General features: G+C 41.0%; 1 protein-coding gene across 1 annotated transcript in view; it reads right to left on the bottom strand.

Moving 5' to 3' along the window:
- ITGAV (integrin subunit alpha V) overlaps positions 1–18,002 on the bottom strand; it is a 382,159-nt gene that overhangs the window by 199,314 nt on the left and 164,843 nt on the right. Inside the window, exons 8-10 of the mRNA XM_085648702.1 lie at positions 7,362–7,406; positions 5,124–5,167; positions 4,960–5,016 (exon numbers count right to left, since the gene is read on the bottom strand). Coding sequence (XP_085504828.1) covers positions 4,960–5,016; positions 5,124–5,167; positions 7,362–7,406 — 146 coding nt within the window. The remainder of the gene's footprint in view (positions 1–4,959; positions 5,017–5,123; positions 5,168–7,361; positions 7,407–18,002) is intronic.

The following is an 18,002-nucleotide window of genomic DNA, read 5'->3' on the forward strand; positions in this document are numbered from 1 at the left end:
ATAAACATAATATTTAAGAATATATACATTTAAACAAATAAAAATTCTTATAAAATAATTGTAGCACTAGATATTAAACAATCTAATAAATTGCACAACATAAAAAATAAATTAATACAAGCATCATTACAAAAAATACCTAAAAAATAATTTACACTAATGTTTAAAATTAAAACAAATATATATATGATAAAGCAGCTTCAAAAATGAGGTTAAAACAAAGAGTTGAAGAGGTAAAATGCTTCATTTTGGATAGAGAATCATAGCTCATGGTCAAACAGAACATCCAAACTTGGGGCCTAATTTAATTCTTGGTGGTAAGGATACTCAGTCGCAATGGCAACAAAGTATCCTCACTGTTAATAATGCGTCCCTCCCCTAAATTTATATGCGGCCGGTCCATAGGGTTGATCATGGCGGAGACTACTCCGCCTCTGCTGTGATTAATCGCCTCCGACGGCCCTGCCAAGTAAGGGCTGTCGTCCAACTAATTTATATGGGCAGAATTTCAGGTCAGTTTTCACTGCCCACCACAGCTAACAAAACCCTGGCAGTAAAAACTGCGACATACTACCGTCGCCATGGGAAAGCACTCCCATGGCGACGGAACGTTTTGATTGATATTTTAAAAAAGAAATTTCAGTTTCGTGATTTTCCCTTTGAGAAAAAAAAAAGAAAACTTTTTTGCTGCAGTTCTCTGTCCTGCTGACAGAGCCCTGTACCAAACAGTGCAATGCACTGACAGCAACTGCTGAGACAGCGGTTCCTGGCAATGTTTTATAAAGGACTGCCAGCTTGATGGTCATTTAAAAATCTGTTGGGCGTTCCCTCCACCAGGGCGACTGAGTAGTTTACTCATTGCCTTGGCAGAACAATATGTCCGTCAGGAATTAAATCAGGCCCTTAGTGTCTCCACTGAGTTTGCACCCAGTAATTGGGCAATGCGAAAGTTACTGTATTGCTGTCATCACAATCCACCAGCATAATTTCATTCTTTGACCTGTACAGAGATGGAAAGAGATATAGAAATATGTTTCTCTTCGTAAAGAAATGTGTTGCTCATGTATTTGTGTCGTTCCCAGATCGGTATCAATGCAGATTGGATCAGGGTATCAACCATAAACATATAGATTTGGAAGGGGTATAGTTAATTCACAAGTGTAAGGGTGGTGAGGGTTCACATATATTTGATTAATAAAAATAATAGTGAGTCTCTTGAGCATAATGTGTATGAGAGTGAAAAATTGTTGCCAGAAGTTTGTAAAGTGTGGTTCAATCCAAGTCAAGATGATCCTAGATCGTCAATCAAATAGGATTCAGTGGTCTACTTTGTCAGAGGTTGTGGATAAATCTAGGTAGAATAAGATTGTTTGTAGGACAACAAAAAAGGAGTAGAGGCGATTTACCTGGATGTATGCCAATAGAGTCAATGCTTTTATTTAGTCCAAATCTAACTTCTGATTTAGCAGGCTTATAGAGTACTGCTATACAGCTCCCTTTTATTTAGTCCAAATCTAACTTCTGATTCAGCAGGCTTATAGAGTACTGCTATACAGCTCCTTTTTCAGTAATTAACAGAGAAGTATTTGGTTAGGTTCTTTTTGGGGTGAGCGGTTACTTTGTTTAACCAGTTGTTATTGCTTTTTCCAGATCAACCGGATTGATACTTTTTTGAAGAGATTCATTGAAAAGGTCTGTGCCCACCAGAGAGTGCTAAGGAGGCCCTCTGGGCATCTCAGCAAGAAGGGCTTTACAGAAAGTAGGAGAAGTAGGAAATGTTATTGGTCTGCCTGCCTTAAAAACCTGGGTTATGATTGTGAGTTAGAAGGATGATGAAGTAGAGTAAGGGTTATGGAATGTACATGTTCTGTCGGATATCGATTTTCAGATCCTCAATAGGTTGAAGTCGAAAAATGTTAGTCGGACATCTGTTGTTGGAATGTGAAAAGGTTTCTCTTTAGAAAACAGGGTGCAATACTATTTTCAACAGCTCACTGCATGTGTTTGATTCCTTAACTGCACTGTAATATTCTTGAGCAGTTTAAGGAGCTCTGTCTTACGTTATTGTGATCGTTTTGCTATATGGCCATACTATGCAAAAATTTGTGATTTATTAAATGCTTGCCTACAAATAAATTCTCTTGGTGCAAAAGCTGAAAGAACAAAGACAATGCTACTTTAAAGTGCTGTATTGAAACTCTCCCTGCTCAATTTTAATTTATTTGCGAGGGACTAAGGTCATTATTTAGGGATGAGTCAATGTTTAGTTTGATTCTGAATCACTTCAAAAAGTTACATATGACTGATGCCTGTTTTAAAGATATTTGCTGTGCAAATGCAGTACAAATTTATTAAAGAATATCAGGGATTTGAACAATAGGCCTTGTATATAGAATGTATGATAGCTTATGCCTAATACACAAAATATAGGTGATGTGCCACAGGAAGCATGAAATACCATATAAACAGATTAAATAGGAAGCCCAACACAGAATCATATTTACACACAGTATTTCTTCTGCACTTGAAGTAGTCATCCCCAAACTTGGTTTTACAATGTTTCCACTCTAGGTTGCAGTTCATTATTTTTAGGTTAGCAAATTCAAATTGGACAACATGCTGGCAACATTTAATCTTGTCTTCTATTTCATGTTTTAGAGTGGTACTACCAAATCAAGTATTAAGTAATATTCAGGTTTAGAGTGTTTAAAATAAGTGTTGGTGTTGCCTATCCTTGCGGTGGTGCCGGTACTTGTTGAAGGCATTATGGAAAGCGTGATGTGACACTAAGATATGACCCTGAAAGGGATAGCTTCTGGAATGACGTTTCTATAGAGGAATAGGTCAGTAAAGCGTAATCGGAATGAAGAATGAATCTTTAATCCATCCATTCATGTTTGGGATATTCCCATATGCTTACTCATTTTGATGTAGTGATGGACACTCAAGATTATGGTATTACATGTGGGTGGGCTTGTTATATAATAGGCACACATCACATCTCCCAGGCTCTGTAGTGCTTCACAGAATATGTCAGCACTTATTCAGAAGTCAAAGCCTCCCAAACAAGTTTTTTTTTTATAACAAGGACTTCCTAAAGTCTGTGTGGTTATGACTAAAAGCACATTGATGGTGTAATGGTTACAGCATAATCCATTTTCAGGAGATAAACTTGATTCACAATAACAAGATTTGACATGGATACATTTAAGGACTGGCTACAAATGCAGTGTATCCCCTAACTTAACCCGGATATATGCATCGTATATGGAAACATTATGAAAGTGGTAGAATATCAAGCAGGTTTGGATTATTTTATGTGTGGATTGTGACGAAGCAATGTTTCATATTGTTTCGAATGCTGTTTCAACCAGTGAGAAGTGCATAAACTTCCCCATCTACTCCTTCATATGTCACAAAATACTGCCAGACAGCCATTTAAATCTAATCACCAGCAGACACACCTTGCAATAAATATTTTTCTCTTTTATCTACTTCTTGCCAAGTCTACTTTTCGCTCCTCTTTAACTGCCATATTTATCAAATTTGTGTTTAGGAATGCGTACAAACCTTAAACTTGTACTGATTTCCTCACTTTAAGAAGAGAGTTTGGGTGATTGTAGTCATTTTAGTGAGATTTGGAACAATAGTAATTTTTGGGTAATAACATTCTCGTGAAACTGTATTATAAAAAAGGGAAACAATTCTTCGTTGAAAGACATCATTGAGTTTACATATAATTTAGCTTTCTTGTGTTCCTCAAAGAAGAAGAATGTTTGGGAGTTATCGTGTGTGAGGTTAAAATTAAGCTTAGTACTGCTATTTGCAGTCAAGTAATTCTGTCAGTCTTTCTTTGGGTTTGATCAAGATGGGGGAGGAGCCAGGGAATTTCCAGAAGTCTGTATCCTATAGTTTAAAATGTGGCAAGCAAGCCTATGTTTGTGTGTTCGGCTTCAAGGAAGCATTTGTGCATGCCAGTTTCCAATTCTATGGAAGTAAAACAAACATAACAGCTGAAGATTTTCTTATAAAAGTTTCAGGTGCAGATACAGTAAAGTTATAGAATTCCTATTTTCACGATGTATTCACCAAGTGAGTATTTCCACAATTTGCTTAGTATTGTAAATAATGGAGGAGTTGTATTTTAATAGATTTGTGAAAACTATAAGCTTCCATTAGGGTCTATCTCCTGCAAAAACAAAAATCATACAAAGCAAGCATGTTATCCATTCAGATTTCTACATATCCAGGAGATACTTTTCTAGAACAAAAACAGCAGAATTACGTTCAAAACCACTGAATTGCACTTAAGAATGTTGACCAAAAGCGTCACTTTACTATACTACAGTTAATATTGCATCATAAGTGATCTCAAGATTGTTTAACTTGAATGGTTTTAAGAAAAAAAAGGAAACTATGCATACACAGCAAAGTTGATTGTTTGGCAGAGGATATACCTAAGGTGAGAAGCTTAAGGCAAATATATTAATACCAATACTGTGAAAGTATTTTTGGCAGGTATATCGAAATAATAAACAAAGGTACACTTAAGGAGGCAGCATGTAGAAGTTTGAAATGCCATTTTCATCGGATGAAATAAACAAAAAATGTTAAAATACAGCTCTGACCTCAGTAAAGAACCACAACTGTAGACTGTGTGGTGGCATATGACTATTTTCCCCTAATAAATGAGTAAAGGAACACGTAAAGACTGATCCATATGATATCATAACAGATAGTGTATTTTGGAGGAAATTGACTACAGGAATCTAGATGAGAAAAAGGGGCACAGGAGAAAGGGTACTAGGCAAGTCTGTGATCACCAAGACATGAAATAATAAAATACAATTCAGTTCATAAAAGGAAAGAGAAATGTGAGGATGAAAATACCCTGTGAAAAATCACCCCGATAACAGTGAATTTGAGGAACATGGGTCAGAATTAATCAGATTGACGTACCTGCTCTCCAGTAAAATTTACTAAGGAGGTCATACTCTTTCCATCAAAAACAGAAACCTAAAAATGTAATAAAAGAAAGGAAAATATAAAAATAAATATTAGAATATAAGTATTTTGATTTGTAAACTACAATATAGATGAAAATGTATGTCTTAGATACTTACCATGCCTAAGGTTCTGGCTGCTCTTGGAACACCGGATACAAAGTCTGAGTGGAAAACAATATTGTTAACGAATTTGGGGGAAATTTGTGTTCAAGTTTTTTTTTGTCTAAGGTGCTAAGATATTAATTTCTACGTTTCATCCATAGTTCTTATAATCAGCATTGGAACACGGGCTGCCACAGGACAATAATAATCTATGCGCTCTCAACCAACCATATCTAGTGAGGCTGGATGCAGACGTTTTGCTACAATGATATTAGTAAATGGGAATACTGTGGGAAGGAGAGAATTTCCCGATTATTGAACTTAGATGGACAAGGTCTACTTCATACATCATTAGAAAATTATTAAGTGGTCGGGGGGGGGGGGGGTGCTATGTCCTAATGGAACCCAACTGATCAACTAATCTTACGTAATGTCATTCCACATAATTTTGCAATACTTTGCAGGCAAAATGCAATGCTTGTGGGATTGTTTTACAATAGTAACTTAAAACTAAAGAATGTATGTATAGATAAGCATCAAAGCGCAGAGCTTTTTAAAATCTAAAGTATGGCCATGTAGGATACAGGAGGAAAATCTAATTGCTCAAAGATTGCAGGATAAAGAAGAAACTACAAATGAAAATATGGCCAAAATCCAACAAGGTTATTCACAAGTACCAATTTCTCTTGTATCAAATGAGTGCATTCTTTCTGTGTCATATTAATTGCAACTTTATGATTGCATAAGAGCTCTGTGACAAACTAGGGGCCTCATTACGATGTCGGTCAGAATGGCTCGGAACGGCAGTCGGATTTCCCTAAACCGTGTTGGAACCTATGTTTCTGACTCGGTCAGAAACATTTCCGACCGACTAATTATGATGTTCTTGGTCGGAAAGCAAACTGACGTATTATGATGTTGGATTCTGAACAGCCTTACCGAATCGGTCTGTCCGACATGAAAAGGCAGTTGGAAACTGACTGTGGGGGCCATAGTAGGCCACCCCTTTATCCTGAGGTCACCGGTTAGGGGCCATGGGGGTACCCATGGGACCCCTTTTTAATACCATGCACAGTGTGGGAGGCACCATGGTATGCCCACCACAGGGTGCAAGGTTTTCCGCAACCACTATTTTTTTCAGTGAGAGCCTGTGTTGTCGGTCGGAACACAGGCTCTCATTGAAGTCAATAGGAGACTTTCCGAATGGTGTTCGGAAGTATCGTAATCGGTTGTTCGGTCAGTTTGCTTTCCGACCAACATTGTAATGAGGCCCTAAATTGGTAAGTTTTTAATTCATTTGTTTTAACTAATCTGTTCTCTCCATAGTTTCATGATAAATGTTGGTCATCATGTTTTTTTAAACCAATTTGGTAAACGCCTTTTACCAAGATAGATCACTATGCTAGATCGGATGGATGGGTCAGGAGACCCCTTAAAGCACCCCTTCTTATTTCTGCTTTTCCCTATTTCTCCCTCCTGTCACCAGTTGTTTTCCCTGGATTTCTAGCTGGCAGATAATACCCAAAATAATCTATTAATCTATTTTCCTTCTTTCTCTCAGGCCACTTCATCCATTACCCTTTTCCAAACCTGCCTTATCCATTTTTTTCTAATTTTTCTTAATGTGTGCCTGGCACCCTGCTCCATTTTTCTTTTGCATCTCCACCTCAATTCTCCATTTTTTTAAATTAACTTGGCATATTCAGATGTTTTCTCTTTTATTTGTGGCCAATTCCCTTTACATCCAATTGCAGTTCTTCATCACTCTGCCTAACCTACGGACCTTACAACTTTCTTATTAACTTTCTTTTTCTCCATCCTTCTACTGTGCTTCTTTTCCCCTTCATGCTTCCAATTTAGGGTTGTGATAGAAAAAGTAAAAAAACAAAAAGACTACTGCAATCTGAAACCATTTGTTCACTAAATTCTGCAAAAATAAGCAACCTTCCAATGTTTTAAGTTTTGTTAACTGCTGTAAAGGTTTTTGTGTTTTTTTACAATGCATTTCCATCCAAACTCAGACATCAATACCACATTTGTCACAATTCTTCATGTTTGCTCAGCATGATTCCTATTTGCCAAGATGGGCTTTCACCAAAACAGTTTGACTGTTTTTTTGTTCAGTAATTTGGTTGTTTTCCCATAATAAAATGCTACTGAAATATATATATTTACAGCAGTATCACTATAACAATGTAAAAATGCAATACGAATATGTTCAACATGCTGAAAGGATAATAGAAGCAGACAAACCTTCAATTCCATCACCGTTAAAGTCTCCAACCGCAACAGAATATCCTAAATGTAAAAAAAAATAAAAAAAAAAATGAACTTTTTTCTGCAGTCCATGCAATTATTTAACACGTTCTTGAATTAAAAAAACTAACCCAATCTACAACTAAAAATATTTTTCTCATGAATGCTAGCATTGGCTTTTAACAAGATGAGAAACCATAATTTCAGGATTCGACATTTAGGGAAATACAGTTTCTTATGCTGTAACTTAAATCTTGTCTGACTTCCCACAATGGTTTTATGAACTTAAAAAAATATGGATGCAAAATCACAAACAAAATACTGTATATTTGGCTGTGTTGGGAGTGCTGTCCCGGTTGCCTGTTCTTTTCCAGCTGCTAACTCACCGCCTCGCGGCCCCCGCTCCGCGGGTGCCGCTCGCAGGCTCAAGACTGTGTCAGGGTCCTGGTTTTTTTTTTGGTCCCCTGTTGTGCATAGGAGCACCAACGCGTCTACTGCAACCACCTCGCAACACACAAGCTCAGAGGCGGGACTGCGAGGACCAGCCTGCTGAGCGGCGCTGATCGGCCGCAGCTGGTCCTCTTCCCGCCCCCTCCACCTGTTTAAAACCTCACGGAGACTGTGCTGCTTGGGTTCGTCCTTTGGCTGTGTTGGGAGTGCTGTCCCGGTTGCCTGTTCTTTTCCAGCTGCTAACTCACCGCCTCGCGGCCCCCGCTCCGCGGGCGCCGCTCGCAGGCTCAAGACTGTGTCAGGGTCCTGTTTTTTTTTTTGGTCCCCTGTTGTGCATAGGAGCACCAACGCGTCTACTGCAACCACCTCGCAACACACAAGCTCAGAGGCGGGACTGCGAGGACCAGCCTGCTGAGCGGCGCTGATCGGCCGCAGCTGGTCCTCTTCCCGCCCCCTCCACCTGTTTAAAACCTCACGGAGACTGTGCTGCTTGGGTTCGTCCTTTGGCTGTGTTGGGAGTGCTGTCCCGGTTGCCTGTTCTTTTCCAGCTGCTAACTCACCGCCTCGCGGCCCCCGCTCCGCGGGGGCCGCTCGCAGGCTCAAGACTGTGTCAGGGTCCTGGTTTTTTTGGTCCCCTGTTGTGCATAGGAGCACCAACGCGTCTACTGCAACCACCTCGCAACACACAAGCTCAGAGGCGGGACTGCGAGGACCAGCCTGCTGAGCGGCGCTGATCGGCCACAGCTGGTCCTCTTCCCGCCCCCTCCACCTGTTTAAAACCTCACGGAGACTGTGCTGCTTGGGTTCGTCCTTTGGCTGTGTTGGGAGTGCTGTCCCGGTTGCCTGTTCTTTTCCAGCTGCTAACTCACCGCCTCGCGGCCCCCGCTCCGCGGGCGCCGCTCACAGGCTCAAGACTGTGTCAGGGTCCTGGTTTTTTTGGTCCCCTGTTGTGCATAGGAGCACCAACGCGTCTACTGCAACCACCTCGCAACACACAAGCTCAGAGGCGGGACTTCGAGGACCAGCCTGCTGAGCGGCGCGGATCGGCCGCAGCTGGTCCTCTTCCCGCCCCCTCCTGTCACTCCCCTTGATAATCTGCCAAAGCCACGCGCACGCGGGACGCGCGCGGGGCAAGGGCCGGGGCGAAGACCGGGCAAAGAGCGGGCCGTTCGAGGACATAGAGGACTGGCCTGGCCCACCCCCCTTGGTTCTTGTTATCTGACTCGTCCCTTTTCCACCAGTAAGTACATTGTGGGTACTGCAATTCAAATATATCATGAGTACACGGGGCAGTCGCAGTAAAACTGCAATGGGGCTGAGTAAGCCCAGCGGGACATTGGATGATTTCCTTGTTAAGACTAATCTAGCAATTGATGCTGAAATCACTAAAATGCAGAAGAGGGTGTCAGTTGAGCTTGACGCGGCACGTAGGCTTTCCCAGACCTTTGCTAACTCTAAAAAATCTTCCCTAGGGAAAATCGCGTCTGCTGCATCTCCACAACATGCTTCTTGCCCTCCCCCACTGATAATCCATGCCGATGTTCACCATGCTCCCCCATCTCTTTCCCTTCCATTAGAGTCTATACCCACCTTAACTACTGTGCCCCCCAAAACTTTCGAGGGAATCGCGCCCACTGGACCTGGAACTGCCATTGTCTTGTCGGATAGCCCTGACCCCCCTGACCTTTCTCCCCCAGTAGCAAAAAATAAAAACAAAGATGGCCCAACTCTAAAAAAGAAAAACAATGCAAGATCTGCTTATGCCCGCAAAAAAGAAAAAATTGCAAGGTTGCAGTTCTTTAATAATAGGCAAACACTACCCACCACTGGGGAGACCATACAAGCGCCAAATTTGGTTAACCATCTAATAGGGGGGGACAGGGAACACAGCAATCTTAACGTAGTCCTTGACCCTATTCAAGGGCCTCTCCCCACATATGGTGAGAAACCCAAAGAGGGAGGGCAAAGTGAGCCAGGGAGGGATAGAGACAAGGGGGGTGATGACGAAGATTTTCTTAAGATAGTCTGGGGTACATTAAAACAATTACTGTCACCTCTGGAACTCAGACTCTCTCGTATCGAGAATAATCTCCTCGAGATGGATAAGACCTTAGTCTCCCTGGCCACCCTTAGCCTAAAACAACTGGAAGCAACTTATCCTCATATTGCTGAGAGTACTCCTCAGGAGAATGACGATGGTATTCACCCGGCTCCAGAAATTAACGTTAGTTCCCTTGCCCCTGAAATGCTACCTCCGGTCTTGTCCCTACCCCCACCAAAGCCAACCCCAATACCCAAACCCCGCGCTAAGCCAATCGTTCCCTTTCCCCTAATACCAAAAATCCCAATACCAGTGGCAAAAGGCCCCGAGAACCAGACCTTACCCAACTCTATCCCTAAGGCCGCCCACAAGCCCAATAAGACTAATATCCCCCCTACTGCGCGCATAACTAACCAGTACCATGGCCGCCAGAACTTTCGTGGGGGCTACATTGATCTTCCTCCTGACGCCGGGCCCTACGTCGTCATACTGGCTGGTGTACCACCACTTGACCCGCTTTCTATGGAGACCCAGTGGTCCCTAAAGAATAAGGTGATTAACTGGCTCAACATCAATAGACAGCTCCCCAATACTGTTAGGACTAGGGTTCTAATGGTTAGGAGAGTGCCATGGGTGGGTCGTACCCATAAATCCATCCCTGGAGACTGCATAGTGGTCTCATTTGCAGACCCTCACACAGCCCAGCATATCACTATATGGGATTCACAGGATACTGACCAATCTATTGTCACCAGACCCCTCACCTTTTTCTATCCTCCAAAACAGACTGTTGAGCCACCTGGGGCTTGGTCAATAGCCCACAATCGTAGATGGAAAGGACATGGGGATGGTTGGCAACCCTTTAACAACTGGTGGGAAGGAGCACCCACTATGAACAGGTTTGAATGTCTGGATCAGGTGGATTGACTGGGAATTAGTGTCGCTCCAATCCTTACCAATGCCCAAAATCCCCTAACAGAAACTGTCCCGAGTGAAAAATTAATGCCCATACCCCAAGTTCCAAGCCACATTGGGATAGACCTAAACCCCCCTGAACAGCACCCTCTTACTGCACAGGTCAAACTACAGGCAGACCTTGCACACCTGCAACTTCGGATAGGCACAACGGGGAATGCAGGGCATCATCCACAGGAAATTAGAAACCCAATGCACTCTCTCCTTTCTTGGAATGTTGCAGGCCTCGGTAGTAAGATCACCCACAAACCTTGGCTGGAGATTGTGCAGAAGTATGGCATCCTATGCCTACAAGAAACCTGGCTTATAGAGGAAGTGCACATGTTGGGCTACCGAACCTTCCATTCCCCAGCTGTGCCATCAGCCCAGGGTCGCAACAAGGGGGGCTTGTGCACATACATATCTAACGCAGGGGATGTAAAAGTTTGCGATTTCCAATCCAATCAGTACTTCCAAATCATACTACTTAAATGGGGCACTTCGCAAAAGGTGATTCTTGTGAATTTTTATAATAATTTGCCAATTAGTGAGGTGGAATCAAATTTGAATATTATGATCCATCATATTCACAAACTGAGAGATCAAGGTTCGGGGGATCACATAATGTTGTGGGTGGGTGACTTCAATTGTTCCGTCTGTCCGTCTTCTGAGCTAGGTTTGTGCGGCCTGTCAGATCTCGGGGCGGACGGTCCTCTGCACTTCTCCCACACCAACATGGGGTCTCTTCTTAACAATGTCATATTTACCTTTGACCTCACCTTTATTAACCAGGCATGCTCCCCCCCGGTTCCCTTTGCCCCAACGTACAATGGAAGAGGTTGTAAATCCACAATCGATTTTGCCTTGATATCACCCACCTATCCTGACTTTATAACCTTCTGGGAAACGGGGGATGACCCCATGAGCGATCATTATCCCATCACCTTCGGGGTAAATCTCATGGAGGGCAAAGTAAAGGAACTTAGTAGGGTTCTATATCCATTTGAGGTTACCCTATCTAAGACCAATGGGTATGTAATTAAATGGGAGACAATGAACCCAACATCCTTCTTTCAAAACTTCCTATCCTCTTGCTCCACGGACATACTTGCCTGCTTAGAGGAAGATACTGACCCAAAGAGCATCATGGTTGCTTTTTCTAACATTCAGCGCCATATAAAAAATGCACTGACTAGGAACTGCAAAGACAAGGGGAGGCATACTCGTGGGTGGTTTGACTCTAGATGTACATCTATACTGAAAATCTTAAAGAAAGCTTTGTCTGCCGACCCAAAAGATAGAGTTCAAATTCGTCAAGCGAGATACGATTATAAGCTGGCAATTAAACAGCGGAGGGCGAAACTGAAGCAGGAGGCCTGGGAAGCTTTGGGGGTAGCCGCCAGGAATAAGGACAGCAATGCCTTCTGGAAAGTCATAAGATCTGTTTATAACTCAAAAGACAGAGATAATTCTGTAGAAGTGGCTATAACGGCTGAGCTCTGGGTAGAACATTATGGTAATCTTTATTCCAACAACACACAGGGTAATGTCCCGAACCCATGCAAGGTGAATTCACCCCCAGATAGCATATTTCAGGATAACCACCTAACTGTCTCCCCAGCACCTCCTTACCCTATTGAACTGGTATTTACCACACTAGAAGTGGAAGATGCCCTTAGAGAAAGTCCTTTAGGTAAAGCCCCCGGCCCTGACCACACCCCAGTGGATCTCTATAAATCAGAACCGGACTTCTGGGTTCCCTTGTTAACCAATGTATTAAATATGGGAAATAAATGCGGTTTTATTACCACCTGGTCGGACGCAATCGTAGTCCCCATATTTAAAAAAGGGAATAGGGACGACCCGGCTTGTTACCGTCCAATATCGCTATTGGACGGACTCATGAAAGTTGCTGGCAGGATTGTCCTTAAGAGGATACAACACTGGGAAGAAGAGAAGAAGGTTATCTCGGAGTTCCAATATGGGTTCCGAAAGGGACTAGGGACATTGGAGCAATCCCTAAACTTGTCCCTATTAGTCTCTAAATATACGCAGGCCAAAAAAGGGGACCTATTTGTTACCTTTGTCGACCTCAGCTCCGCATTCGATTGCGTGGACCATGCGGTGCTCTGGTCGACACTGGAAGACATCGGGGTGGACTCAGCTATCCTCACATTTATCAAAGAACTATATAGAGAAGCGGGGGCCAGAGTAAGATTTGGGACCCAGGGGCAATGTTCACAAAAATTTGCCATAAACAGAGGGGTGAGGCAAGGCTGCATACTTGCGCCCTTGCTTTTCACATTCTACATAAACTCTATCGCTGAAAGCTTAATAACTCTGTCAAGCGATTATCCGGCTGTTAATGGTAGGCCTGTACCCATTCTTTTATATGCCGATGACGCGGCAATTATGTCTAGGACAAAAGTAGGTTTGCAGAGAGCAGTAAATGAATTTTCATCCTACATGGGTAAAAGAAATTTAAAGGTGAACATTTCCAAAACTTTCTCCATGCCCTGCTCCCAAAAAAACAACAGACCATCATGCTCAATATATTTAGATCAGCAAAAGATTGCCATCACAGACACTTTTTGCTATTTGGGCATTGTGTTTGACAGGTGGGGAAGGTGGAAACACGCAGTGTCAGCTAGGAAACTCGCCTTTAGCCGTGCCATAGGTGCTTTAAGAACCTTTGCAGCCAAAATTGGGGGTAAACCCATTCAAGAAATGTTACAGATCTACCGGGCAAAGTGTATAGCTACGGCCACATATGGCGCAGGTCTCTGGGGTTTCGAGAATGTGTCCTCATTACAAACTTGCGAGAATATCTTCATCTGTTACTTACTAGGTGTGTCCAAAACCACTTCGACTTTTATGACTCACATTGAGACCAGCGTCAAATACCTTAGCGACATCATAAAAATATCACCTTGTTTGCTCTGGCATAAGATTTGGACCACAGAGGAGTGCAAATTGAATAGAAATCTCATAAAAGACTGCATGGCTTTGGACGGTGTAGCAAAAGTCAAGTGGCTGCGATACGTACAAACGATGTTTTCTAACATTGGACACTCTGAATTTTACGACGAACCAGAGACCCTACAAACCTTGACTAGACCGGCCCTTAAAAAACTATTATCTATACACTTAGAGAGTGCTAGATGGGACACTGAGAAACTTAAAGGCACAACCCTGAGCTATCAGCAAATCACCCCTACTGAAGGCCTACAATCTTACCTTGGGATTGAAAAAGCACCCTATGCTCGCATGCTTTTAACTAGGCTGCGCCTAGGGATTTTCTACCGCTTGGTCACTTTGCCGAAACAGAATGACTGGGCCTCATTGAAATTAATATGTCCATGCGACGACCATTCAACACAAAGTAACATTCACATCATGTTCTTTTGTAATCTGTATACCAGCCCGAGGAAATTATTTCTTCTACCCTTACTTAAACGCTGGGGGATAAGAACATGTAAACCTGCATATTTAAAATTTTTGCTTTTAGAAGATGTGGATGTCATCTTTGCTGTTTCTCGCTTCTTAATGTCAGTGATGAAATTTAGAAACTCAATGAGTTAACTAACACATGTTAATATTGACTGATTAGTGTAAAACGAGGCCCCTCATCCAAATGACTGCTGTAGATTTTAACTTTTGGAGAAATGTTTTATCCATTTTTGTAACTTTGTTCATATGAAAACTGTTCTTAAATTGTCTGCATAAATTGTATTTGTATGCTTTTATGATTTATTGATAAATCGAATAAAGCTACTGCAAGATTTAATTGATAAGTATTTCAAACCAAGTAATCTCCATTTAGAATTCAGAGGTGAAACTGTATCAGCACTAATGTAGTTCACTGGTGTTAAAAGGGAGCATCTGAAATATTTCATTACAGGTCTCAAATGAAGCATTTAATAACAGGAACACACAAACGTTAACATATCATTGGTTTCTTCCTTATAAAAGATCCCCATTTGCAATGCAATTTGAACATCTGCTTGAAATCTGCATCGTCGGTTCCTACAGGTTGTCCATTATAGAAAGCTGGCATCTACGAGCAGGAATAAAATTAATTACCAAGCTGACATATCAGCATTCAATAAACAAACTATCCGAGTATAAAGAAATGGTCTATGAAAACAACAAAAATTATTTTTTGGGGCTGGATGGTCAAGTAATAATTTGGGAACCTCAAAGAAATTCAGTTTTCAAACTCAGGATATTAAGATGGAACAGGATTCCCCAAATGTCCAAGAAGAATGGAGAGCCTGTGTGGATGATGGATAAGTCAGACTAGCAGTGAAATCTCTAGAGCTATGGATATTCACTAAGTTACAGTTCAAGAACAGCCATCCAAAGTTGGAATCAGATGCGACAGACTTGGCTTTTAGGCGGGGTGCCCCTATGAGGGAAGTCAGAGCTGACAAGAAGGTTAGATGATAATGAGGGCTATACCCATGCTTCTCTTGGGTGTCCCATAGCTCTGCCTGAAAAATCATATGTCCAATAACCCATTGTGAAGAAATTAGGGAAAAATAGATTAATTGATGATCAACAGATATGTTATGGATAAAAATCATTCATATTATTTTTTATCAATTGCCGCTTAAAATACTACTAAGCATGATATAATCAACACTTTATGAAGAAAAGTATATTTTGATAGAGTTTAAGGAAATCAGAGACTAGAAAACTCGCACAGTTTAAAATTCAGAACAAATATGCATATTGTGTAAAGGTGAACTATACAGTTTTAGTGCAGCAGGTCAAACACAATACACATTTACACAATAGAAAACATTTTAAATAAAAAATTGGTCACACCCTCAGAATAGGAAACCTATTAGCGCTAAACAACCCTAGTAGGAAACAAAATTCTTTTAGCTACAGAGTGAGGCAGTTCACGAATTCAGCAATAGGTCAATTTCCAGAAATATTAATAAGTAAGAATTTACATGTACCCAATTGCCAGAGATGAACCCTTGTTTTAAGAGATCATATCTGATGTGATGGGGATTATCTGTGACACTCTAGAGCATATAAAAGGCCAACTTACACTTCAAACCAGCAGACTTTAATTCAACACATCAAGGCAGCAAGATTCTTAAGCCAAGATGTAAGGAATACATGCCTGAGCAGAGAATGGGACAAATAGTCCGAATACACCATCTTGATGTCAATTAAAACAAAAAGTTAAAGGGTCCTTTAATTATCACTTGAGATGATTGCCTTGCAGGTATGCTAAGTCCTTGAGCTGAGCAGGGCTTCCAGAACTAGTCTGGGATAAAGAAAGAGTATTCCACTGATTGATACCAAGCTTTCCTTATCCTTACACAAGAGGTATAACTGCAGATTAAACTTCAATTGAAGTATTGTATGAAATAGATGGACGAATGGGTCAATTGCGCCAAATGACAACTGTTCAGGGCATGTACTAGAAATCAGCTTGAATTTGATTGAAAAGGGCAATTTGCATACTATCCTGCTAGGCCCATCACAAGCTTACTGAGAATGAGTACCCGTACAGCCAACAATATGTTCTCCTTTTCTGAGGGCAAATCAAGCAAAGAAAGAAAACCAATCACACTAAACAACAATAGGCAAATAAGAATGTAATGCATAATATTTCATTTGCAAAGGATAGCATGCAGACTGAAAATTGAGTGTGCATACTGTTACAGAATGCAACTAAAAGAAATACCAAAAATGTAATAAAAAATCAAATAGTAGCAGATTAAACAAACTATGAGGCTTGCTGGTACAAGAATGCATGCCTACTCACAAGCATTAATTGGTTATATTAGTACACCTAGAATAAAAAATGAAAAGGAATAAATACCTAAGCAGTGTTAACATTACAAAATGCAAATACTGATAATCTATAGTGAAAACTTTTTAAACATACAGATACAAATACAGCTCATATCACTGACACAAGGCTCACTGAATTAGGGACACAATTGTTGCAGAGCTTGCACTCTTGTTACAGTGTTACAATGACACACAAACTTACATAATACTGACGAAAAGGTTATAAGCAGTAGTAATTCTAAAGACTAAATCGCTTTGTCTGTTACAAAGTCTGTGATGCATTCCTTTGATAATTTAGGGGATTAAGAGATTTTTCCCTTCAAGCATGACATCCCAGATAAACACATCCAGAACCAAATTTTACGAATTCTTATCAGAATTGATCCATTTTGGATAGTCTTACAGGCAGAATTAGTTTGAATAATAATGACTTTTTCTGTGATTTAAATGTTAAAAATAGCATTTCCCATCTCCTTTCAGATTGTCTGCTTTTCTTGAACGAGGGGAAAAATTATTAGACCAGTCTTTAAGTAATATTGAGTATTGACCCGACAAGAAGAATTAGCCACTTTACTCACAATTAAATATCTTGATATCGGAATGACAATATATTAAATTAATCCCAAAAAGAACCTTCCTACCTTAATGTCAGAGTATGTAATGCTTACTGTATTTTTCAATGCACGTATTATGATGTGCATGCTTAATTCCAGTTTTTAAGCCTATTGTTTCATTGTAATACTAGATCATATGATCAAATGTACTGACTACTGAATGAGTATTATTTCAGTGGCATGGTAAACTGAACAAAAGCCATATTTAAATTGTATGATATATGATCTTGGAGGAAAATGCCTTTCTATAAATTGTATACTATTTTATTGTTTAAAATTTCTATAGGTTTTTGGAACAACTACATATGGACGTTCGTCTCCCTTGACCCCCTCCCCCCCCCCTCCGTCCCCGGCCTCCCGGTACTCCTCTCTTTAGCGGTTTGCTCAATTGTCCTGACTGGAGTTTCCCGGGGGGAGCCTGACCCGCACTGGTTTCCCTCATAACTCGCCTTATGTTTTTTATTGTTTGTCCTTTTGTTTTGGTGATTGTTGGACTCACGCTTCCTGTTCCTTGAGAACTATCTGGTGCCACTGCGGGGCAGTGCCCTGGGAACTGATTGTAGCCTTGATATGTGTAGATTTCCTTCTGTACCTAGCGGCCGGCCCGGGTGGTTGTAGGCCCGTACTTGTAACCGAATTATTGCTCAATAAAAACTTTTTCAAAAAAAAAAAAAAAAAAAAAAAAAAATTCTATAGGAAACTTTTAGAAAAAACATCTAAAATATGTTGACAAAGATATTTCCAGGATGGCTAGAGGAGGCC

Source organism: Triturus cristatus, chromosome 3_2 (assembly GCF_964204655.1).
Source record: "Triturus cristatus chromosome 3_2, aTriCri1.1, whole genome shotgun sequence".
NCBI lineage: Eukaryota > Metazoa > Chordata > Amphibia > Caudata > Salamandridae > Triturus > Triturus cristatus.